This window comes from Nuphar pumila, chromosome 5 (assembly GCF_984573655.1).
Source record: "Nuphar pumila chromosome 5, dmNupPumi1.hap1.1, whole genome shotgun sequence".
NCBI classification, from domain to species: domain Eukaryota; kingdom Viridiplantae; phylum Streptophyta; class Magnoliopsida; order Nymphaeales; family Nymphaeaceae; genus Nuphar; species Nuphar pumila.
This window is the reverse complement of record NC_143253.1, coordinates 122,695,084-122,720,596: the sequence shown is the minus strand read 5'-3', so window position 1 is coordinate 122,720,596 and position 25,513 is coordinate 122,695,084. Positions and strand designations below refer to the sequence as shown.

At 38.7% G+C, this 25,513-nt stretch overlaps 1 protein-coding gene across 1 annotated transcript in view; it reads right to left on the bottom strand.

Annotated features, from left to right (window-relative positions):
• Positions 1 to 23,875, bottom strand: part of LOC149838470 (RNA helicase family protein) — a 63,190-nt gene extending 39,315 nt beyond the window's left edge. Inside the window, exon 1 of the mRNA XM_090006608.1 lies at positions 23,555 to 23,875. Within this exon, the coding sequence (XP_089862734.1) occupies positions 23,555 to 23,833 (279 nt within the window). The 5' untranslated portion in view covers positions 23,834 to 23,875. The remainder of the gene's footprint in view (positions 1 to 23,554) is intronic.
• Between the last annotated feature and the right edge of the window lie 1,638 nt (positions 23,876 to 25,513).

Genomic DNA, 25,513 nt, shown 5'->3' with positions numbered 1-25,513 from the left:
GTCGATTTCAAACACAATAATTTTAAACAGTGTTACAAGTTCACAAGTTGTCATATCCTAACTTGGAGTGAATGGAATACCTGCTGGAAGAATCCATGAATTGTATTGATCATAGGAAGGAAGTTTGTAGAGCAGAATTGAATAAGTGATCAACCCAAGAAGGCAGCAAATCTTTCAAGGGGAGAACAATGATTCCTTTACAATATGGGATGTAATCCCTTTATTTCATAAGGCATTTACTATTCTATATGAAGATGCATAGAAGGGATGATGTAATGGCAAACACCTATGATACATAGGTACGTTGGATGGCAGTCGTACTCATGTCAACACGGCTATGGGTGTGGGGTACAGCCCAAGTATGGGTCGAGTCGAGTTGAACTCAATGCAAACCCAACTAATGAGAATGTTTTTTTACTTTAACCAGCACCAAAGGGCAGAGCCATCTTGGTCCAACCCCTGACCCAACCTTACAACCCTACCTCCTGAACCTTAACCATTCCACCCAACATACCTTTGGTGCACCCCATCCCAACTTTTCCAACAAGCAGGCTTTTCGACAACCCTGACAACCGGCAAGAGGATCTCCGGCAACTACTATGATCAGCAACAAGATACATTCATGAGTTTTTCTTTTTTTCTTATTTATTGTTTTCACATTTTTCATAAAAAGGGAAGAAACCCAAAAAAAACTGGTAAGCTCTTCTATTATTCCGACAAGCCTAGGGTTTACTCATTATGAAAGAAAACCCTTTGATATATCAAAAAAAAATAGTTTTTTTGTTGTTTTTGCTAAAGCTAGGGTTTATTTCTTTTTTTGTTTGTTATTTTCTTATTTTATATACTTTAATGCTCGTATTTTACATAATGTTGATTTATAGTGTGATTTAGAGTTGAATTTTGTGTATCTCTAATTTCTATGTGCATTTTTTTACCCCCAATATAATTATGGCCAAATGTTTGTCATTTCCTTTGTTTAACTATATTAGGCTTATTAGTCATTTAGTTTATTAGGGCCTTAATTGAATTCTCTCTTTTTTTTGCTATCAACTTGTGAAAACTTTATAACTTTATTCAAATTTGAACTTTTCTATCACTTATGTGATTAATTGATTAGTTAGTTTTCTTAGTCTTTTTTTTATTCGACTATATAGTTGCAAATTCCAACAATACATCAAGCTCAAGTTGCAGATCTAGTGATCAGACACTATTGATACGGTCCTCGCTAAGGATCTGTATGCAACACTCCATGTAGCAGCCAGCACACCGGTAATGGGATTGACGATAGCCAAATGCATGAGGTTAGCCAGAAATTGAGCCAAGAAGGGTTAAGTAACTAGGCCAGCAGTGCAATCCACAACAACGTGACAACAAGGTTGTTATGCGCACCATCAAGTTGAAGAGTGACGGTCCAGTCAGCATTGCAGCACATGCAGTTAAGGCAGCAGGTAGTGTGGTTTGCAACAACAGCGTGAAGGACGTCTCCAGCAGGGTTGGATGCATGGGCCGCCCAATGAGCTGGACTCCATACGAGCTGGGTGTTATAAATACTCCATTTCATGTGTAATTGAGCATTATGTAATATTTTGAGAAGTTTGAAATAAAAATTGACATTGATCTGAGAGGAGGACTTCTGCAGCTTATTGAAAACGCAGAATGTCTGTGGCTTCCTGAGGGAGAGGCCTCATCTAATGATGAGGAAAGGCCTGGCTAGTCCTTCCGCAGGCTAGCTAAGGAACCACTTCCATTTTTGTTTGGAAATCCAAGAATTCGTTGATCTGTTTAATAAAACAGAATATCGAATTCTGGAATTGAATCAAGCTCAGATCTAACATTGATCTGTAGCATTCCATTCTGAGTTTCATTCTCTAACGTGAACTGAAGTGGAGATCACTTACCTGAAGATCAGATTGCAGAATCTTCTGCAACCTTAGGCTGTGAGCTGAAGCCGATCTCATCTGCGGACAGAGACGAGCGGCGTCCAGCCTCACGATTCACAGCAGCTTACGCTTTATGTGCAAAGGGCGATCAACTGTCGTAGATCGCTGTGTGTGATCTTTCTCAACCGATTCAGTGGGAGGATGATCCTTCCTTGAGCATCCAACGACATTCAAATTTGCCAAATCGGTGTATTTCAAGAACAATCAGTATCATGTTCAGAATTAAACAGGAATATCAAAGTAAGATCATCCGATCTTTGTCGGCAAGTATCCTGGGAATAGGATTTCTAATTGAGATCCTATCAAGTGGTATCAAAGCCAAATGCATGAGGTTAGCCAGCAATTGAGCCAAGAAGGGTTAAGTAACTAGGCCAGCAGTGCAAGACAACGTGACAACAAGGTTGTTATGCGCACCATCAAGTTGAAGAGTGACGGTCCAGTCAGCATTGCAGCACATGCAGTTAAGGCAGCAGGTAGTGTGGTTTGCAACAACAGTGTGAAGGACATCTCCAGCAGGGTTGGATGCATGGGCCGCCCAATGAGCTGGACTCCATACGAGCTGGGTGTTATAAATACTCCATTTCATGTGTAATTGAGCATTATGTAATATTTTGAGAAGTTTGAAATAAAAATTCACATTGATCTGAGAGGAGGACTTCTGCAGCTTATTGAAAGCGCAGAATGTCTGTGGCATCCTGAGGGAGAGGCCTCATCTAATGATGAGGAAAGGCCTGGCTAGTCCTTCCGCAGGCTAGCTAAGGATCCACTTCCATTTTTGTTTGGAAATCCAAGAATTCGTTGATCTGTTTAATAAAACAGAATATCGAATTCTGGAATTGAATCAAGCTCAGATCTAACGTTGATCTGTAGCATTCCATTCTGAGTTTCATTCTCTAACGTGAACTGAAGTGGAGATCACTTACCTGAAGATCAGATTGCAGAATCTTCTGCAACCTTAGGCTGTGAGCTGAAGCCGATCTCATCTGCGGACAGAGACGAGCGGCGTCCAGCCTCACGATTCACAGCAGCTTACGCTTTATGTGCAAAGGGCAATCAACTGTCGTAGATCGCTGTGTGTGATCTTTCTCAACCGATTCAGTGGGAGGATGATCCTTCCTTGAGCATCCAACGACATTCAAATTTGCCAAATCGGTGTATTTCAAGAACAATCAGTATCATGTTCAGAATTAAACAGGAATATCAAAGTAAGATCATCCGATCTTTGTCGGCAAGTATCCTGGGAATAGGATTTCTAATTGAGATCCTATCAAGTGGTATCAAAGCCAAATGCATGAGGTTAGCCAGCAATTGAGCCAAGAAGGGTTAAGTAACTAGGCCAGCAGTGCAAGACAACGTGACAACAAGGTTGTTATGCGCACCATCAAGTTGAAGAGTGATGGTCCAGTCAGCATTGCAGCACATGCAGTTAAGGCAGTAGGTAGTGTGGTTTGCAACAACAGTGTGAAGGACATCTCCAGCAGGGTTGGATGCATGGGCCGCCCAATGAGCTGGACTCCATACGAGCTGGGTGTTATAAATACTCCATTTCATGTGTAATTGAGCATTATGTAATATTTTGAGAAGTTTGAAATAAAAATTGACATTGATCTGAGAGGAGGACTTCTGCAGCTTATTGAAAGCGCAGAATGTATGTGGCATCCTGAGGGAGAGGCCTCATCTAATGATGAGGAAAGGCCTGGCTAGTCCTTCCGCGGGCTAGCTAAGGATCCACTTCCATTTTTGTTTGGAAATCCAAGAATTCGTTGATCTGTTTAATAAAACAGAATATCGAATTCTGGAATTGAATCAAGCTCAGATCTAACGTTGATCTGTAGCATTCCATTCTGAGTTTCATTCTCTAACGTGAACTGAAGTGGAGATCACTTACCTGAAGATCAGATTGCAGAATCTTCTGCAACCTTAGGCTGTGAGCTGAAGCCGATCTCATCTGCGGACAGAGACGAGCGGCGTCCAGCCTCACGATTCACAGCAGCTTACGCTTTATGTGCAAAGGGCGATCAACTGTCGTAGATCGCTGTGTGTGATCTTTCTCAACCGATTCAGTGGGAGGATGATCCTTCCTTGAGCATCCAACGACATTCAAATTTGCCAAATCGGTGTATTTCAAGAACAATCAGTATCATGTTCAGAATTAAACAGGAATATCAAAGTAAGATCATCCGATCTTTGTCGGCAAGTATCCTGGGAATAGGATTTCTAATTGAGATCCTATCACTATGGCCCATTTGGTGAAGTTGAAAAAGGACCTCGGAGTTGGGGGAAATATGTTTCTATATAACTGTCATAAAGTCACCTTCATTGGCTCATATACAAGAGTGAAAGCTGGTCTCTTAAAATTTTAAGGTCAAAATATTAGAGTGTGCAAGAATGTTGTTGAAGCTATTCTTAAGCAGTTGAGGAAGAAGCAAGAAGTTGCAGATAAAAGAAAGATTATGGTCTCATCCAATTTTATTATCATATTGTAACATATTCACATAGATAAAGATGTTCTTAAGAAAAGGAGGTGAAAGTGAATCAAAGAATAACTCATGGTTCATTTAATGTGCATGGACGGGAAGGAATGGACAGAAAAATCAAAATATTCTTCCTTTCAAGTTTTATACTATTTAATGTAGCTAGAAATCCTTATTAAAAGGATCTAGTTACATCATTAGCAAATTGTTATCTAAGTAGTTATGTCCCTTAGTTTTGAAAAACTAAAGACAACCACTATAATTGAAGAGAATTCGAATGTTGAAAAGTTGCTAGAGTATTAAAAAGGTTACATAATATGCAAAAGGACTTTCCATAGCTTCTAATGGATTAATTGACATACAAAGACGTTCTTTGATAAATTTCATTGCAGCTTCAGTAAAGGAGGGCCCCAAGGGCCCCACTAACAAAAGTCATCGACTTGAAAAGATATTATGAGTTTGAAAGTTGAAACAGAGTTGTCAGTCGGGGAAGCGGGAGCGGGAATCGATTTGGAAAGCAGAAGTGGGAAGCAAGGCACTTCCAAAATTTTAAGAACCGGGAAGCGCAGGACGACTTAAAAGTGAACCAGGAATCGTTTCGGAAGCAAGAGGAAGCGAAAAGAGATAAAAAAAGAAAGAAAAATAAAAACACAAAAAAAATTATAAAAAGAAGGGGATGTGAGCTTCCCCTAAATGGGAAGTGTGCTTTCCCTAAATTGGGAAGCGCGCTTCCCAGCACATTTCGAAAGCACCACATTTCGCTCTTCCGAAACGCGCTTCGGGAAAGTGCGCTTCCCCATGCCCTATTGTGCTTCCGGTAACCCTAGCTTGAAATCCACGGGTGCATGAACCTTGCTAAATGGTTGAGGTTGGGTGTACCCGCTGGTAGGGAAGCGGATCAGGTCATGCTGAACATGAGCGTTTTTGCTCATGCTGACATCATGGTCGTCCGATTTGCATTTTAAAAAGCTCAAAAGTCAACAAAACCACGTGGCATTCATCCAAAATGCAAACAGATGGCCACGATGTCCGCATGAGCAAAAACGCTCATGTTCAGCATGACCTGATATGCGCCCACTAGTAGGCAAGGGGGACCTAGGGTTTTTACACCAATGAGCTCAATGAGTGAGGTGGTTTTCCCTAACTATTGAAAAAAAATCTTCAGTAAAAAGGCCAATGTTTTTCTAAACAATAGATGCATCTAGGAAGTATAAGAATGCAGATTTTTTAAGGCTATATTTGAATGCCTTGGTTCTCAAATACAAGGGATTGGATCTAAGAACCAAGGTTCATAAATTCTTTGATCTAAGAACTGACAACCCCCCCCCCAATCCCAAGTCAATTCTCTGCTTAGTTGTCATAGGCGCTAAGCGGAGCCTAAGCGGTGAGCCCCTAAAAAGGCATAGGCAGGGCCTAGGTGGTAACCAAAAAAAAAATAACATTAAAAACATAATAAGAAACATGTATACAACATAAAATCAATCAATAATAAGCAATAGACAAATATGTCATTGAACACTGTAAAATAATTATATTACATAACCTTAACCTGCTCAAACAAATTAAGAATAAATTAATAATTGAATAAACAGACTATACAACTTGTTGAGAATAGGTGGTTTTATGTTAAGTTCTCTTATATTAGAGGTTTTCTGAAATTTTACTCTCATAAGGACTTAGATGTAATTTTTCCTTTTTGCCTCTCTCTATTTAATATAGAGAGAAGCCCTAATCAAGGTTAAATGAGATTGAGTTTTTCTGTGCAGCCGTCTCTCTCTCTCTCTCTCTCTCTCTCTCTCTCTCTCTCTCTCTCTCTCTCTCTCTACACAGGTGGCTGCTCCTCTCTACATGGTATCAAAGCCAGCGATCTCGGGAGCGTGATCACGAAGAGGACTGATCTTCACCAACGAAAAAAAAAATCAAACTGCGAGAAAAAAAATCAGGTTTGTTGTTGCACTAGTGTGGAAGATCTGATAACAGATCTGGGATGTTACCCAGATCTGTCGTCAGATCTAAGGATGGATGTTACCCAGATCTGTCGTGATCTCCTGGAGCTGTAAACAGTTTTTTATCTGTTTTTTTTTTCGTGGGATTTTTTTATCTCCTGTCGTGATTTTCTGGAGATTGACGAGTTCCTGCTGATGCGTGTCTGTTGTGATTGACGTGCCATGATTGACTAGTTCCTGCTATTTGGGTCATGCAGCAGGCTTCTGTGCTGCTGTGTCGCAGCCGTGAGTTGTTGGTTGTTCCTGCTGTTTGGGCCACGCAGCAAGTGTTTGTGATACTGCGTGCCAGCCGAGAGTGTCATGTTTTCTGTGCTGATTGCGTGACTACCGTGATTTTGGATTTTTTTTTGTTTGCTGCGTGTGATCGAGATATGATTGATCTATTTAATTGTTTTTTGAAGACTGATTGGCAGTTATGCTTTATATGTTTGGGGAACAGCAGTTGTCGTATTCATATGTGTTGCAACTGAATATTATTGTTGGTCGTGGTGTGTTTGGGTGCAGCAATGGTCGTGACTCCCTGTTGGGGTGAGTTGTGTTTCGTGCTGTATTAGTTTCAGCTATCCATTTGTCGTAGAAGCAGTAGGAGTGATTACCTGCTGGTTGTGGACTGTTTTTTTTTTGTGGAAACAGCAGGACTGATTCCTTACAGTGGTGAAAAATTCTACTTGAATACTTGTTGTTCTAGTGAGCAGTATGGCTGAAAATTCGAAATGTGATTCGAAAATGGAACAGATTGGGGAGTATAAGGCTTTTGCCAACCCCTTCTCGTATGGCTCTTCCGTTAGGTTGAATGAAACCAACTATGCTCGATGGTCCAGAACTTTTATGATGTCGGTATCTGGACATCGTCGAAAACACATTTTGTTGGAAGGCGAACCCACTGAGAAGTTGGGAAAATATGTTACTTGGGATGAAGATAATGACATAGTTATGTCATGGATCATGAATAGTGTCGAACCCCATATTGCAGATGGATTGATCTACTATAATTCAGCCAAACTGATGTGGGACAATCTTCGTGATACATACTCACAAGAAACGAATGTGAGTCGTATCCTGCAAGTCGAACAAGAAATATATAATTTGCAACAGGGAGATCAGACCTTGGCCCAGTACTATGCTTCTGTCAAAGTTGCGTTTGAAAGACTTAATGCTCAGAGGCCTCTTTGTTGCTCGAAGCAAAAGGATCATCAAGAACAAACCATGGTTGCTCGTTTTCTTACAGGTCTTTCTTCAGATTTTTCTGTTGCAAAAGTTCAAATGTTGACTGGATCAGATGTTCCCACTCTTGCTGATGCTTACAATCGTCTGAGTAGACTTGTGATCTCCCTGCCACAGTCTCAGCCTGTAACTCAGTCATCTGCTCTTGTTGTCCCATCTAGTTATGGGCGTGGAAATATTCAAAATATCAGAGGACGAGGACGTGGACGTGGTATGGGAGGCAGAGAAAAGCTTCAATGTACATTCTATGGAAAATCTGGACATTTAGAAGATCGTTGCTGGGATAAGCATGGTCGGCCAACATCTTCTTCATCAAAGTCATATACTCCTAAAGCAAATGTGACTACTCTCGAGGCAACAAATGTACAAAAGAATATCGCTGAAAATGAAAGTAGTATCACCCTTAGTCGTGCAGAATATGATAAGTTGATAGCTCTTCGACCTTTGAGTTTCACTCCTCCTGTAGCTGGTGTTGCATATTCAACCGGAAATCATCTTCATCCGACTGATAGTAAGTGGGTTATTGACTCTGGTGCTTCCAGACATTTGTGTGGAAATTCACGTGTTTTTTCAGATCTTAAGGATATTAAGGCTCAGCTTGGAGTCTACTTAGCCGATGGGAGCTCCTCCCCGGTTGTTGGTCAGGGAAATATTTTTATATCCTCCTCATTACAGTTGTATAATGTTCTTCATGCTCCAAACTTTCCTCAAAGTTTACTCTCTGTTAGTTGCCTTATAAAAGAAAAAAACTGTAGAGTAATATTTGATCCAATGGGTTGTCATTTTCAGGATTTGCTGAAGGGGAAGAAGATTGGTGGAGGCTATGAAGAAAATGGAATTTACTACCTACATCATCCAATGGGTTCTGTTCATGCTGTAGTGGAACATTCATTCAGTCATGTTCAGTGGCATCGTCGTCTTGGTCATCCTTCATTGTCAAAGCTTCGGTCGGTCTTTCCTCAGATTTCTTCCACCACATCATTTCAGTGTGAAGCATGTCAGTTGGGCAAGCATCATCGAAGTTCGTTCCCTTCTAGTCAGAGTCAGTCTAGTAATAAAGTTTTTGAACTTCTTCATGCAGATGTATGGGGTCCTAGTAAGATTTCTACTAGGACTCAGTGTCGTTATTATCTTGTTATTGTTGATGATTTCTCTAAGTTATCAAGGGTATTTTTAATAAAAGAACGATCTGAAGTTCCAAGTCTTATCAAATCCCTAATTCTTGAACTAAAAACTCAGTTTGAATTTATTGTCAAGATTGTTCGCACTGATAATGCTCTCGAGTTTAAATCAAAAGGTCTGTTACAATTTTACCAAGATCATGGCATCCAACCCCAAACTTCATGTGCCTATTCATCTCAACAAAATGGAGTGGCTGAGCGAAAACATTGGCACCTCCTTGATGTTGTCAGGACCATTATGATTCAATCTAATGTTCCTGCGTTATACTGGGGGTGATGCGATTACCACTGCTTGCTATCTGATCAACTGCATGCCTTCGTCTTCTGTGGGTGATCAAATTCCATTACATATCCTAAAACCTAATGCTCCACTTTTTCCTTTGTCACCAAAAATATTTGGATGTGTTTGTTTTGTAGACAAACTTGGCCCTGACCGTGATAAATTAGCCGCTCAAGCTACAAAATGCATATTTATCGGTTATCCAAAAAATCAAAAGGGCTATCGATGTTATGATCCTATTTCTCGCCGAGAGTATGTCAGTGCGGATGTATATTTCCTGGAATCCTCTCCATATTACTCTATTTTCGGTTCCCCGCTGCAGGTTGATCCAGCTGAGTCTTTTCCATTACCTATACCTCCTTTTCCTTTGGTACCGAACCAAACTTCATCCTCTTCCAGATTTAATAATCCACCATTGGTATATGTACGTAGAGCTCCACTTCCGCAAGAGCCTTCATCTTCTTCTTCTCCTAAGGTAAGTTCTACTGACAATTGTGATCTTCAGGATGATGATAACAGGCCTATTGCTCTACGAAAGGGGACAAGACAATGTACCTTATATCCCATATCTCATTTTGTCTCCCATGCCAGAATTGGACATCAGATGAAGTCTTTTATCTCAGCCTTATCTGCTGAAACTATTTCTCTGAACTATCAACAGGCAAAACTTGATACTCGCTGGAAGCTGGCTATGCAAGAAGAAATGACAGCTTTAGTATCTCAGCATACCTGGGATCTAGTTGATTCTCTAGCAGATGCTAACATTGTTGGATGTAAATGGGTATATACAATAAAGTACAAATCTGATGGTTCTATTGAAAGGTACAAGGCCAGATTAGTCGCGAAAGGGTATACTCAGACATATGGAATTGACTTCTTTGAAACTTTTTCTCCTGTTGCACGGATGGGTACCATCCGTCTTGTTCTCTCAGTAGTTGTTCAGCATGGCTGGAGCTTGTGTCAATTAGATGTGAAAAATGCATTTCTATATGGGGATCTATCTGAGACCGTTTACATGCAACAACCTCCAGGATTCGAGGTTGAGGGGGAGTGTCAGAAGGTGTGCAGATTGAGAAAGGCGATTTATGGCTTGAAACAAAGTCCTCGTGCATGGTTTCAAAAGTTGTTTGACGTGATGTCAAGCTTTGGCTTTAATAGATCAGCAGCAGATCATACACTTTTTATAAAGAAAACTAGCTCTAGCATAGTTGTTATGGTGGTATATGTGGATGACATCATTCTTACAGGAGATGATGTGAAAGTTATTGAAGCCACAAAGGCTCATCTTCAAAAACACTTTGTTACAAAAGACCTTGGTTCACTCAGGTATTTTCTGGGTATAGAAGTTGCTAGAAGCCGTGAAGGGATGGTTTTGTCTCAACGGAAGTATGTTCTTGACTTATTAAAGGAAACAGGCATGTTGGGAGCTAAACCAGCAAATATTCCCATGGACCATAAAGTTCAGTTGTTTGAAGAAGGGTCAAAACCAGTTGATAGCAAAAGCTATCGCTCCCTAGTAGGGAAGTTATTATATGTAACTATGACCAGACCAGATATTGCTTTAGCAGTAAGCAAAGTTAGCCAGTTTATGGACAAACCAACTGAGGTACACTGGAATGCAGCCATAATGATTCTCAGATATCTAAAATTCTCTCCTGGAAAGGGGTTATTGTTCAGGAAAGGTGGAACTCTGGAGATAGTAGCCTATTCTGATGCTGACTATGCTGGATTTGTAGTAGATAGAAAGTCTACCACAGGATTCTGTGTTTTTGGGAGACAACTTGATTTCATGGAGAAGTAAGAAACAAAATGTGGTTTCCAGGTCGAGTGCAGAATCAGAATATCGGGCTATGGCCCAAACAGCTGCTGAATTGATATGGGTTCGCACTGTTCTTCATGATCTTCAGGTGAAGGTTTCCTCTCCAATGACCATGATGTGCGATAACAAAGCGGCAACATATATAGCAAACAATCATGTCTTTCATGAGAGAACAAAGCACATTGAGGTTGATTGCCACTATGTAAGAGATATGATTCAAGCGGGTCATATCACTACAAAATACCTAAAGTCGGAAGACCAAGTTACAGATATGTTTACAAAGCCTCTTGCTAGGCCAAATTTCTCCAAATGTTGTGACAAGCTGAGCATGATTGATATCTATGCTCCAGCTTGAGGGGGAGTGTTGAGAATAGGTGGTTTTATGTTAAGTTCTCTTATATTAGAGGTTTTCTGAAATTTTACTCTCATAAGGACTTAGATGTAATTTTTCCTTTTTGCCTCTCTCTATTTAATATAGAGAGAAGCCCTAATCAAGGTTAAATGAGATTGAGTTTTTCTGTGCATCTCTCTCTCTCTCTCTCTCTCTCTCTCTCTCTCTCTCTCTACAGGTGGTTGCTCCTCTCTACACAACTAACAATGTGAATGAACAATACACAAAAAATAAAATCATGTATACAAAAAAACTAACAACAACAATAGACATAATAGTACAAACAATAGACAAATAATGTCTTCTTCTCAACAATAGACATTATACAAGCAATAGACAAATAATGTCTTTTTCTTCTTATTCTTATTCTTCTTCTCAATAAGAATAGACATAATACAAGCAATAGACAAATAACATGTCTTTCTTCTTCTTCTTCTTCTTCTTCTTCTTCTTCTTCTTCTTCTCAAAACAAAAAAAAAATCTTCAAAAAAAAAAACCTAGGCTTTAAAAAAAGCCTAGGCAGCGTCTAGGGCCTAGGCAACCTAGGCGGCAATATACGGCCCCACCACCCAAACCTCGTTGCCCAAGTGGTGGGGTTGCACCTAGGAGCGGCCTTTGACAACTAAAGTTCTCAGATCCCACCTCTCTCCTTTTATGCCCTTTTAGAGTAGGGATCTCAAATCCTCAAAATCAAGGATATAAAAACCTGTGTTTGATGAGAGATCAAATCATTGCATGGAGCCCATGTCACATTAGAGTCACCAACCTCAAATCCACCTCATATTGGTGGATCTAAGATCTCTGCTCTGAAACATAACCTGAAAGAATTGTTTGTGGAGGTGAACAAGGAAAAGAGAGAGAATAAGGTGGTTCAAATTTTCAAATCATTATAAATAATGCTCCAATATGCAACTCAGCAGTATTAGTTTGAAAATTGATTACCCTCATAGGCTCACATATTTTGTACTCCTTGTGTAGCTCATAGTTAAATTTGAACCTTAAATGTATATGCAATCCACCAAGCAAGGAAAAGGACCTACAAGATTATGAGTTATGTTGGTATCCAAGATCTGGCCAACACAAGTATGTGTGCCTATATATATATATATATATATATATATATATATATATATATATATATAGTTTAAGGTAAGTAATATGTGGATCATCAGGCACTCTTCTTTTCCTATGTGTAGTGTGTGTGTGTGTATCACTTTTAGAGATTGTCATGGCATAGCTCCATACCCATACCTATGTGATATAGGTAAACATGTTATTATCAATGGAGGGTATTAAAATAGCATTAGGGGAGAGAGTGCTAAATTCAAATTTTCAATGTCTTGAATGCCAACTATGTTGGATGGTCAAAGAGAGAGAAAAGGAAATTGCATCAAATCCAGCACATTGAACAAATTAGAGTCCGAAGAAGGGACTAGTGGTGTAAAGTATGGGGAAACTTGGATTTATAATATGCCATTTGTATTTTGTATATACATATAGTTCACTATGTATGTAAACTGAAATACCCATCAAGGGTATTTCAATCATTTCATGTTGTAATAGGAGTCAGTCCACTAGGGACTGACGAGTTTTCTTTTTTAAGTTTTTGGTTTTTTACTTTTTTATTTTTAATCTGACAGCTGACATCTGATTGGGAGCTAGTCCAACTGTATTTTGAAATGACTATCTTGGATTTCTTGGAATTTTCTTGAAATTGATGTTGCTTACTCTTCTAGAGAATACTTGTTTCTCAAACAAAGTTTGCTAATGATATTATTCATAGGTCAGGCATTACTGATGAAAAGGGGGTGGACCAGAATTACCGGAAACGCACATGTACTAGGGGAAGCGCGCTTCCCCGAGGCGCGCTTCGGAAGCGCGAAACGCGGCGCTTCTGAAACGCGTGGAGAAGCGCATGAAAAATATATCCCCCTTTAAAGGGGTACGCATACTCCTTTAAAGGGGGACGCATTTTTTAAAATGTCAAGTTTGCCCTTTTTAAAAAAAATAACACGTGAAAAACAAAAAATTTAAAGAAAATCGTTTTTGAATAAGGGCAAAATGGATATTTTCAAAAAAATCGTAAAGATAAAAAAAAAAACTTAGGGTTTTTGTTTTTTTCATCCGACTCACTCTCTCATTTTCGGCCACCGGCGACCTCCTCCTCCATTGACATCCGACGATCGACGACCTCCTCCATTGACGTCCGACGACCTCCTCCGCCATTCACGTCCGACGACCGGCGACCTCCTCCACCGATGTCCGACGACCTCCTCCACCGACGTTCGACGATGTCTCTATTCAAGTACGCTCTCTTTTCTCGATTCTCTCTCCTCTGTCATTTCTCGTCCCTCTGTTGTTTTTGTTTGATTTGCTATCGAGTCTCGATCGAGCTCGATGCGTGCTTGGTTGGAAATGAATGGAAAGAAACCGATGGGTTTGATTGGGTTTCAGTCGGCACGTTGGCGATGCTGTCAGTGTGCGTTAGATACGTGAATTTTTAAGATGTCTTGGTGACATCGATCGATTCGTATCAGCGAAGCAAGATTTCTGCGTCGATCATTCACAGGGAGTCACTTTGCTAACTGTGACGCTTGGTTAATAGCAAAGTCGCTATTAAAATATAAACTGTAATATATATATATATATATATATATATATATTATTTAATATTATTATATTTTCTTTTATTATTTTCTTTTTCTATTTTTCTTTATTTTTCTTTTTAGCATCTAGTTCAATAGAAACTAGATATTTGATCCAGTCAAGTTCCTGTTGAAACTTGACTGTGCAAATAGCTCTTGGACTGTAGTCCAACAGCTATAATAAATGTTGTTGGACTATAGTCCAACAGCTATAATAATAAATGTTGTTGAACTGTAGTCCAACAACTATATTAAGAGACGTTGGACTTCCAACGTCTCTTTTGGAGAGCTCAAAATGAGCTCTCCTCTCTCTTCCACTTTTTTGTATATATAGGGGTGAACCCCTTCAATGTAAATTACTATGCTTCTTAAGCATTTTGTTCATGAATAAAGTATTATTTATTTTTCAAGTGTTCTTCCTTTCAAGGGTCATGCTTGTAGTGTCTCCAATAGACACTTGTTTGTGAGATATTCATGCATTTGTTGAAGACCAGCATTTCATTACATGGTATCAGAGCTACGAAATCCTTCGATTTTGAAGTGCTTCCGCCTCGATTTCTGTGCCACATTTACAAAAGGTGTTTCATCACCTTGTTCTTGGCTCAAGAAGATTTGTTTGAAGAAAGGCGAACTTGTGCTACAAAAAAAAATTGGTTTTGTATCCTCTCTTATTCCTTTGTCTACTCTTTTTCTTTTCTTTTTATTTTTCTCTCTCTCTCCTCCTATTTATTCATCTCTTACCCTTGTAAAAGATGGATGACAATGATAAGATCACCATCATTCCTATGAAGCTAAATGAAAATAACTATGTAATGTGGGTTTCGATTATGAAGCACCACATTTGGGGAAAAGGTTTATGGGGTATAGTGGATGGTTCCGATTTGGAACCTAAACTATCCCTTACCAAAAAAGAGGGTGATAAAAAGGTTCCTCTAACGAAAGAAGAGAAGAGTAAGGCGTTAGCCACTTATGAAAAGAAATGGAAAGAATGGAGGATAGGGCATGCAAAAATTATGTCATGCCTCATCAATAGCATAGACATTAAAAAATGCTCTAGTCTAGCTAAGTTTGAGCATGCCGATAAGGCTTGGGAATACCTCAAAAACATGTATTCCCTTAAAGATATTGCCCATGTATGCAATTTACAAGATAAAGTTCGGACAATGACTCAAAAAGATAAAACTATTCGAGAATATTATAATGAATTGTCCGAACTTTGGGAAGAGTTGGCTCTTCTTGAGCCCAAATGGCATTGTGCCGAAGATATCGAGCTTCGCCAAAAGCAACTCGATATGGAACATTTCTATCAATTTGTGAATGGTCTAAGACCGGAGTTTGAATCCACCAAATCGGCCCTTTTACATCGTGGAAAAATTCTTTCTATTGTTGATACTATAGAAGAGCTCACTATGGAGGAAAATAGACTTAAAAAAAGTACTCCAAAAGTTGATGATGACTCCGTTTTAGTTGTATCTAGACCAGGGAATCATACTCGAAATTACAAGCCGCCTCTTTTTGGAAGGCAAAACGGCGACTTTGATAAAAGAAAAGTTATTTGTCATCATTGTCATGAACCGGGGCACTATAGGCCTCAATGTCCAAAGTTAAAAAGAAGAGAAGAAAAAAGAGTTGCATCTGTTGAATCCGAGTCAAAAGATCAAGATGCACCTGTGTCTATGGCTCAACTGATGGAAATCCTTCAACCTCTTCTCAAAGGGGTATCCTCCTCAACCGAAGCCTCAACTGGAGCGGCAGTTGCATCTTTCTCCGGTCGAGGTAACTTTCTTTGGCTTTTAGATTCTGGTGCTTCTTTTCATATGACCCCAAATGTTAATAGTCTATCCGAATGTCTTAAAAATAACTCAAGTGTGTCAAAGGTTTTTACAGCCGATGGCACATCTCTTGAAGTAAAAGGAATAGGATGTTTTGAAAATCTTCAAAAATCCAAAAGATTTTTTATCCCAGAAGTTAGATATATCCCTAAACTTAATTTGAATCTCTTATCTGTCTCGCAAATATCTGATTATGGATGTAATATCTCCTTCTCTTCTCATGGTTGTTGGGTACAGGATCGCCAGTCAGGGAAGCTGATTGGGAAAGGCCATAGAGAAGGAGGACTTTATTACATGAACTTTTTGGAATTACCCAAGAATGCATTTTGTTATAATATTCAGAAATTAGAATTGGATTTATGGCACAAAAGGCTTGGCCATCCTCATATGTCTAAAATTCAATATTTTCCAAGTTTGGAAAAATTTTGTAATTCTGAAAATTTTTCTTGTAAAGACTGCATTCTTGGCAAAATGAAAAGGTTACCATTTCTTAGTAGAACTTTTGTTTCCTCACGACCACTTGAGTTAATACATTCGGATGTTTGGGGCCCCGCACCAGTTATTTCCAAAGGTGGTTATACATATTATGGCATTTTTGTTGATGACTTTTCTAGACATACTTGGATTTATTTTCTTAAACATAAATCTGATGTCTTTGCTAACTTCCAAATATTTCATAAAATGGTTAAAAATAAGTTTCAAAATGATATTTCTGTTTTTCGCACTGATTCAGGGGGAGAATTTATGTCCAACGAATTCAAAGACTATCTCAATTTACATGGTATTACACATCAAAGATCATGTCCACACACTCCACAACAGAATGGCCTAGCCGAACGCAAACATCGGCACATTATGGAAACTACTAGGACATTGCTAATTGCAAATCAAGTTCCAAAAAGTTTTTGGGCTGAAGCGGTCCTAACTGTCACCTACCTCATTAATAGGATGCCATCTTCCTCATTAAAGAATACAACTCCAATAGAAAAGCTTGTTAATTTAACTCCAGATTATTCTAGATTAAGAGTCTTTGGATGCAAATGTTTTGTTTTCACCAACAGAAATGACAAACTCTCTCCTCGTGCAATCCCATGTGCCTTTTTAGGATATGCTGATAATCAAAAAGGCTACAGGTGTTTCGATTTTCAAAATGACAAATTATATGTGTCAAGAAATGTATCTTTTTTGGAAAAAGAAAGCTTCTTTGAATTTGAAAAATCCAAGGATGTCACTGAATGCTCGTTTTTAATTGATCCAACTTCAAAATCCAATGAATGTGATGTTGGATGTGACCTTGACAATGATCAAAGTCCTATTGTTGTTGAAAATGATGATAATGAAGAGCAAATCCATAGGGATGTTAGTCTACAATATTCAAGACGTAGAGAGCAAAATTTTCCATGTGCATTACAAAAATACTCTGAAGTCTCACCTAGAAGAACGTTTAGAATCTCTAAACCTCCAGAAAAATTTGTGTCTTATGAATCTTTTTCACCCACATATAGGGCCGTCATTACATTAATACAATCATATGTTGAACCATCATCCTATTCTCAAGCCAAAAATCATATAGAATGGATAGAAGCCATGACAATAGAATTGGATGCACTAGAAAAGGCCAATACTTGGACGATACAAGATATCCCTCCGAGTAAGAAACCTATAGGTTGTAGGTGGGTATACAAAGTCAAAACCAAAAGTGATGGGACCCTGGAAAGATATAAGGCCCGTTTAGTAGCAAAAGATATGCCCAAGAGTATGGCATCGATTATGAAGAAACATTTGCTCCTGTGGCCCGTATGACCACTGTTAGAACTTTAATAGCCTTGACCTCCATTAGAACATGGCCTATCTTTCAATTAGATATCAAAAATGCTTTCCTGAATGGGAATCTCGTTGAACAAGTATACATGGAAGCCCCACCTGGTATTAGTATCCCTAAGGGTAAAGCTCTTCGTCTAGAAAAAGCTCTTTATGGTCTTAAACAGGCTCTAAAAGCCTGGTATGACCGATTTAGTCATTTTATGCTTGATATTGGTTTTCAACCTTGTTCAACTGACACTGCTTTGTTTGTTAAGAAATCTGATGCAGGCATCATTATTCTTTTTCTCTATGTGGACGATATGATCATCACCGGAGGCGACAAACAGGGAGTTGCAAATATCAAATCTCTTCTTAAAACTCACTTTGAAATGACTGACTTAGGTTTATTAAGATATTTTTTAGGCATTGAAGTTGCTTATTCCCCTCGGGGGTATTTGATATCTCAATCTAAATTTGCTCTTGATATCGTTTCCAGGTCTGGAATTACAGATGATAAGAAAGTAGACACTCCAGAAGTTGTCAATGTTAAAATGAAAATTGATGATGGAGAACTTCTTGATGATCCTACTCCTTATAGAAGCTTGTTGGAGCTCTTTCTTATCTTTCCATTACTAGGCCAGATATAACTCATGCGGTTCATACAGTCAGTCAGTTTCAGCATGCTCCCACCTCCGTGCACATTAGAGCAATTTTGCGTATTATTAGATACTTAAAATCCTCTCTTTCACGAGGACTCTTCTTGTCTGCTTCATCTTCATTAAATTTAATTGCATATACTGATGCTGACTGGGGAGGTGATCCCAATAATAGACACTCAACTACTGGTTTTTGTGTGTTCCTAGGTGAAACCTTAATTTCGTGGAGGTGCAAGAAGCAGCAGAAAGTCTCTCTTTCCTCCACCGAAGCTGAATACAGAGCCATGGCAACCACCACTATGGAGGTTGTTTGGCTCATACGATTGCTAGTGGAAATGGGAGCTAAAGCAACGCAAGCTTCAAAGATGTGTTGTGACAACAAAAGTGCGATCTACATTGTAAGCAACCGGACATTCCATGAGCGCACTAAACACATTGAGATGGACTGTCACTATGTCAGAGAGGAATACTTACATGGAACCATTGATCTGCCATATGTTACATCAGAATATCAATTAGCAGACTTCTTCACCAAGCCTCTCGCTGCTCCCAGATTTCACTTCCTCTTAGACAAACTTTCGCTCATTGTACCGTAAGTTTGAGGGGGAGTGTTAAAATGTAAACTGTAATATATATATATATATATATATACATATATATATATATATATATATTATTTAATATTATTATATTTTCTTTTATAATTTTCTTTTTCTATTTTTCTTTATTTTCCTTTTTAGCATCTAGTTCAATAGAAACTAGATATTTGATCCAGTCAAGTTCCTGTTGAAACTTGACTGTGCAAATAGCTGTTGGACTGTAGTCCAACAGCTATAATAAATGTTGTTGGACTATAGTCCAACAGCTATAATAATAAATGTTGTTGGACTGTAGTCCAACAGCTATATTAAGAGATGTTGGACTTCCAACGTCTCTTTTGGAGAGCTCAAAATAAGCTCTCCTCTCTCTTCCACTTTTTTGTATATATAGGGGTGAACCCCTCAATGTAAATTACTATGCTTCTTAAGCATTTTGTTCATGAATAAAGTATTCTTTATTTTTCAAGTGTTCTTCCTTTTATACTCTTTCAAGGGTCATGCTTGTAGTGTCTCCAATAGACACTTGTTTGTGAGTTATTCATGCAATTGTTGAAGACCACCATTTCATTACAGTCGCAAATCTCGTTATTGGTATTTTCTCGACGGTGAACGAAAATATTGCAATAAATTGAAGAAATTTGTTTTTGTTTTTGTTTTTGTTTTTGTTTTTGTTTTTGTTTTTGTTTTTGTTTTTTGTTTTTTTTGTGTGGGGGGGGGGGGGAATCAATGTACATTTAAAACTTGAAAATGTATGAGAAAACACAATAAAAGCATTAGAATATAAAAATGTAGATATCATGTTAATGATATTGCAACAAAAAACCATGATATGTTCAAAATGTCTCATTTTTTGTGGGGGGATTGTATTTGTTTCTGAAGATCTTGCGCTAAAACAGTGTGGCTTAAAAAATCCTGAGATATTTTTGTGAGTATGGTTAATAGATATGAAGTGCATTGGGGATTTGGGGGGTTAGTAGTTAATTGGGTGACCCCACACTATTGTGTGTACTCAGTTGAGCTAAGATTGGGCTTGCTTAGGTGCAGTGTTTTTTCACTCTTCATTATCTTGTTGGGTCTGCAGTGTCACTTGCAATCTTGTTTTAATCAATTAACTAGGAGAAATGTCTAACTAGGAAATAATGTAGCCTAGGGAATTTGGATCATGTTGGTTGTGTTAATGTCTTCGTTACTCCCATTCCTTTAGTCTAAAATATCCTAGTATGTGGGTGGAGGTTTGTCAACAAAATATACAGGAATAAATTATAAGGAGTTTTGTCTTTTTTCCTAATGAGTTAATTTTGGATGTTGGCATGCATTTTGGTGTTAGGAAGATATGTGGAGGATCGAGGAGCTGTTGTACACAATTAATTGGATTAACACGAGTTCCTTCTTCAGAACTGCGGCTTAATGAAAATATACATGCTTCTCTTTCGCTTCTCATTCGAATCCTATGTCGCTTCCTTCTTCGCTTCTTAGGTCGCTTCCGAGACGCTTCCTAGGTCACTTCCGAGATGCTTCCCAGTTCGCCCCTAAGTCGTTTCGCGCTTCCCGCTTCCTAAAATTTTAGAAGTGCCTCACTTCCCGCTTCCGCTTCCCGTATCGCTCCCGCTCTCGCTTCCTCGACCGGCAACTCTGGGGTGGACACACCTGAAGTTATTAATGTCAAGATGAAGATTGATGATAGGACACCTCTGGATGATCTTACTCCATATCGTCAAATGATTGGCATCTTGATTTATTTAACTATTACTAGGCCTGATATTGTACATGTAGTTCCATACTGTTAGCCAAATCCAACATTCTCCCACCATAGTTCACATGAGTGTTGTGACGATAATTGTTAGATATCTACAAACCTCTACCTCTAGAAGTCTTTTGTTATCCTCGTTTTCCTCTCTTGAGTTGATTGCTTATTCTGACTCAAATTGGGGAGATCCAAATGATCGACTTAACTACTAGTTTTTGTGTTTTTTAGGTGATTTTTTAGTATTGTGAAAGTGCAAAAAGCAACAAAAAGTATTATTATCATCCACCAAAGTCGAGTATTATGCAATTGCTACTATAACATTAGAGATTGTTTGGTTGCGAAGAATACTTGAAGACATGAGTGTTCATCTTCAGATACCCTCCAGACTGTGTTGTGATAACAAGAGTGCAATATACATAACTGGCAACCATACATTTCATGAAAAAACCAAACATATAAAAATGGATTGCCATTATGTTCGTGAAAAAATTCTGAGGCAGATCATCACCCTACCTTATGTTACTTTCGAGTATCAACTAGCAGATTTGCGCTTTCGTCACCGTGATTTTATTTACTTGACAAACTTTCGGTGATCACACCGTAAGTTTGAGGGAGTGTTAAAATGTATTGTATATTCGCCATTTGTATTCATATATATAGTTCACTATGTATGTAAACTGAAATACCCACCAAGGGTATTTCGGTCATATTATGTTGATGAGTTTTCTTTTTCAATTTTTGTTTTTTACTTTTTATTTTTATTCGGACAGCTGACACTTGCGGCTGACATCTGATTGGGAGTTGGTCCAACTGGCTGATGGACCAAGCCCAACGGCTAGAAATCTAGCCGTTGGGCCAGCCCTTTTATGCATAGGAGTGCATATATAAAGGCTCTCCCTCTCTTGTATTATTAAGGTTGGTTGCCAAGCATTGTTCAATAAAATCCTTATTATTTTTTATGTTCTTGCTCTCTTTTGAGAGTTTGTGTGGTTAGCCTTTAGTGGCTCTTTGTATTTGGCTCATTAGTAACTCTTGTTCTTGTGAGCATGCACCTTTGTAGCCACATTGTGGCATTGTATTTGTACACTTGTTTCATTACAAAAAATAGCATTAGGACGAATGTCCATTGCTTATTGTTACCAGGTCAGGCAGTCATCTAATGAAGAGATATACAGGTGGAGGGACTATTAAGAAAGAAACCCCATGTAAGGAAGTCCTTCAATTGTAATAAACTAAAGAATATAGTTTTGTTATGGGAGACTTTTAGACTGATGTATATCAAAAGTTATCATCCAATCAACTAAGGCAGGTTTATAGATAGGAAGTGCATTGGTGGAGAGTTTTGTCAAAGGTTGAATAGGCTCACTAACATGGGGAATTCTATAAGGAGTAGGTATGGAAATCTAGGGCCTAAAGTTTTGCTGGAGGAATAAAGTCAACAGATTGGTATATTATTTAGCAGTAGATTTTCCATTTAAAATGAGAGGTTTTGGATTCATTTCCAACTAGGTGATTCACTCCTGCTTTTCGAGCCTTACTTTTTGTTGCCAACATAAGACAATAAAAGTATGGCTTTGCATCAAATCCCGTTGCTAATAGTAATAACAAAGCTTCTGCTTTTAAATTGATTCATAATTTCATACAAATGTTTGGGACCTATCACCTATACCTTCTTCGTATGGTTTATGTGATTAAGTAATGTTTATTGACGATTATTGAAGGTTCACTTGGATATATTACTTGAAAGCAAAAAAAACTCAAGTGTTTGGCAAATGCATTACTTCAAATTTGTGCACACAACAAATTTGGGATCAGTGAGTAATATCTCATAGCACATGCATTTTTTAAGTAAGCCTGACTGTACAGATGGATGTATCATGGTTCATTTATTTCATAACATATATCAAACTAATAAACTTTTAGGATTAAAAACTCTTCTAAACAAGGATAAACATAAACAGTTCATATTGTACCGAAATACAACAACAAAATAAAAGGCTTTGCACATTGAAATTATTAGATGGAAATCATCATTTTGTACCAAATGAACCATGCAAATTCCATCAGTACAGTACGACTTATGCATGAGCATGTGAGGTTACATTACTGATACAGCATGTACATCCACACCAGAGAGTTATCCAGGCAAGAACTTTCATGGGAATTAACGACTGAGACAGAAACACATTTTGGAGGCTCAATCAATAGGAGTCGTGCCCTCCACACAACTCAAGTTCAAGCAAGTAAGCATTCTCCTTGATACATCCACTTGCTAACTGCCTCAAGAAGCATCACATCTACAAACACAACTTGCTAGCACGCATGGACCTCCTTGCTCAAGTGGTCCACTTCAAAATTCCTACTAGAATCCGCTAATCTGAAAAAATCTGCTTCCTTTGTAATATAAACAACCGTAAGAAAAAGGGAGCTATTCAGTCATCGAACCATCCCCTTGCTCAAGTGGTCCAGTTCGAAATTCTGACTAGAATCCACTAATCTGAGGAACAATCTCCTTCCTTGGTAATATAAACAACCATGAGAAGAAACGGAATTGTCGGGTCATGGAACATGTCGCCTTGCTCAAGTGGTCCACTACGAAATTTCAACTAGAAGCCACTAGTCGGGAAAAAATTACCTTCCTTTGTAACATAAACAATCAAAAAGGGGAAAAAAAGTTATTTGGTCATCAAATTTCACCAGAAGATCAAATAAAAAATATTATTTTCTTTGTTTTACACCGACCATCTTGCACGAGGAATCCTATTTTCGACTCCCCCACTAGTTACAAAGCATCAAAAGCAAACGAACAAACAAGCCCACCGTCTCCTGTATCATTTTTCCTACCGTCTTTTTGTTCAATGAAATCGACCGCAAGAGCATGCAACAGATAACCCAAAATCATTCCCATTGATTCGATCAAAACCCAAGAATCAAAAAACGCGAAGAGAAAGGGGTACCTCCCCGGCCATCTGCTTCAGTCGCTCCGCCCTCCACACAGGATCCCACCATCGCTGCTCACCACCACCACCACCTCTTCCTCTGCCTCGACCACCACCACCACCACCGGCGCCGGCGGCGCCTCCCCTTCTTCCGCCTCGTCTGCCGCCCCTGTAGGAATTAGGGTTTCCGGACATGGTTGCAATCCTCCGGTTGGGGGTTCTTCTGAGGGTGGTGAGGAAGGAGGAGGGGAACGCTGTGAAGCTGAGGGTGAGGTAGGGCCTCAGGCAATGCGTCATGAGTTCATGCCCCAATATAAACAGGCGCCAACCGCACCACCACCGACTCCCCTTACATCAAAACTTTGCCTTGCCCCGTTTCCCTATGGTCCAGGACTCTTAGGGTCGTCAAATGGGTCGGATTTGATCTGAACCCGTATCCAATTTTGAGGTGCTGGTGGTGCATAGGGCAGCCCTGTAGCAAGTAGTTCAAAAATGGGCCAAACCGTATGTGCACGATTCAAGCTTGGTTCATTCTTATGGCGAGCCAAATTCTCATAATGAGCCCGACTTAAACAAGCCAAATTCCAGATGACTTTCTTATGAAAAAATGCATTGGTTTATAGCTGGAATAAATAAGATTACAAAAAAATTATTTGTAAAATGTGCGTAAAATATGTATAAATTATATTTTTTAAAGTCAAGCCAAACCCTGTACTTATTGTTCATATTCAGCTTGTCGAGCCCACTTTAAGAGTTAGAATGAGCTCTTTATGAATCAAACATGAGCCAAGCCATGAGCAGCTCAGCTTGTTCCCAGACCTTTGTTCCCAGACCTATTGTGTATAGCTTGCATCCTAAAGCTGTGAACGGATCAGGTTTGTGTCAGATGCCAGTTCGAACCCAAATACCTGAGTATGGGCTTGAAATATTTCAACCTGAAATATTATTTGGGTTGGCTCGAATCCGACCTGAACAACATGGGTTTGGGATGCAATTTTGCTTGGGTATCTGATCCGACCTGGCAGATTAGAGTATTTTATATGCAGTTTTTAGTGTAGATATGTATTTTAAGCGCCTTTTGAATTATACAGATCAGACACGGGATTCATTTTATGTCCTGACATAATTCTGGTCAGATATTCAAACCAGTCAATCCGGGACAAACCTGATCTATTGTTACCTCTGCTGCATCCAGTCAAACCACAAAAGGCTTACCTATAAAGATTATATCCAAGTATAGAGTTGGATGGTGAAATGCAGATAAAATAGGGCATTTTTTATGAAAAATGATCGTATTATGGCAAAAATGATGTATTTCTCTGAAAACTCTACAGTTTTCTAAAATTTGTCTGAAGACCAAAACCATGAATAACTAACTTCGTTAGGACTTTTTTTTTACCATTCGCATGTAAGAAACTCACAAAGTCCGGCAATATATTGCTATGCTCATCGGATATAGTAAACTTCCACTTAAATTGAGGTTTGCACATTTTTGGGGACCTCAAGAAGCGTGCAAAAATTTATGTTGTTTGTGTGGTCCTCTATGTTAATCAAAAAATCATAAATACCTAAGTAAAATTGCATATTTTATACCAAATTCATGAAAAAAAATGTTTGAATTCCTTTTTTAACACTCACTTAGATGTATGTTCATGTGGTCTTCACGAAACGCGCACAAACAAGTTTTGTGAGTCTTTATATAATTGTAATTTTGAAAATACCATACTATAATTGCATATATTTGGTACATGTGAAATATGATTTTTATGAGAAAAAACTCTTATTTTGTGTTGCGAACGTAAGAAATTTATTAAATATGGCAGGAATCCACAAATTGAAGCTTTATGTTATATTAGACGTTAAACATTCATATCTTTTCAAAATAAAGTGACGGTTAGCCCAATGTTTAGGTTTCTCGTCAGTGACAACATAATTGTATGTGGCTTCGTCTTATTCTCAAATTTTTTGAAGGAAATA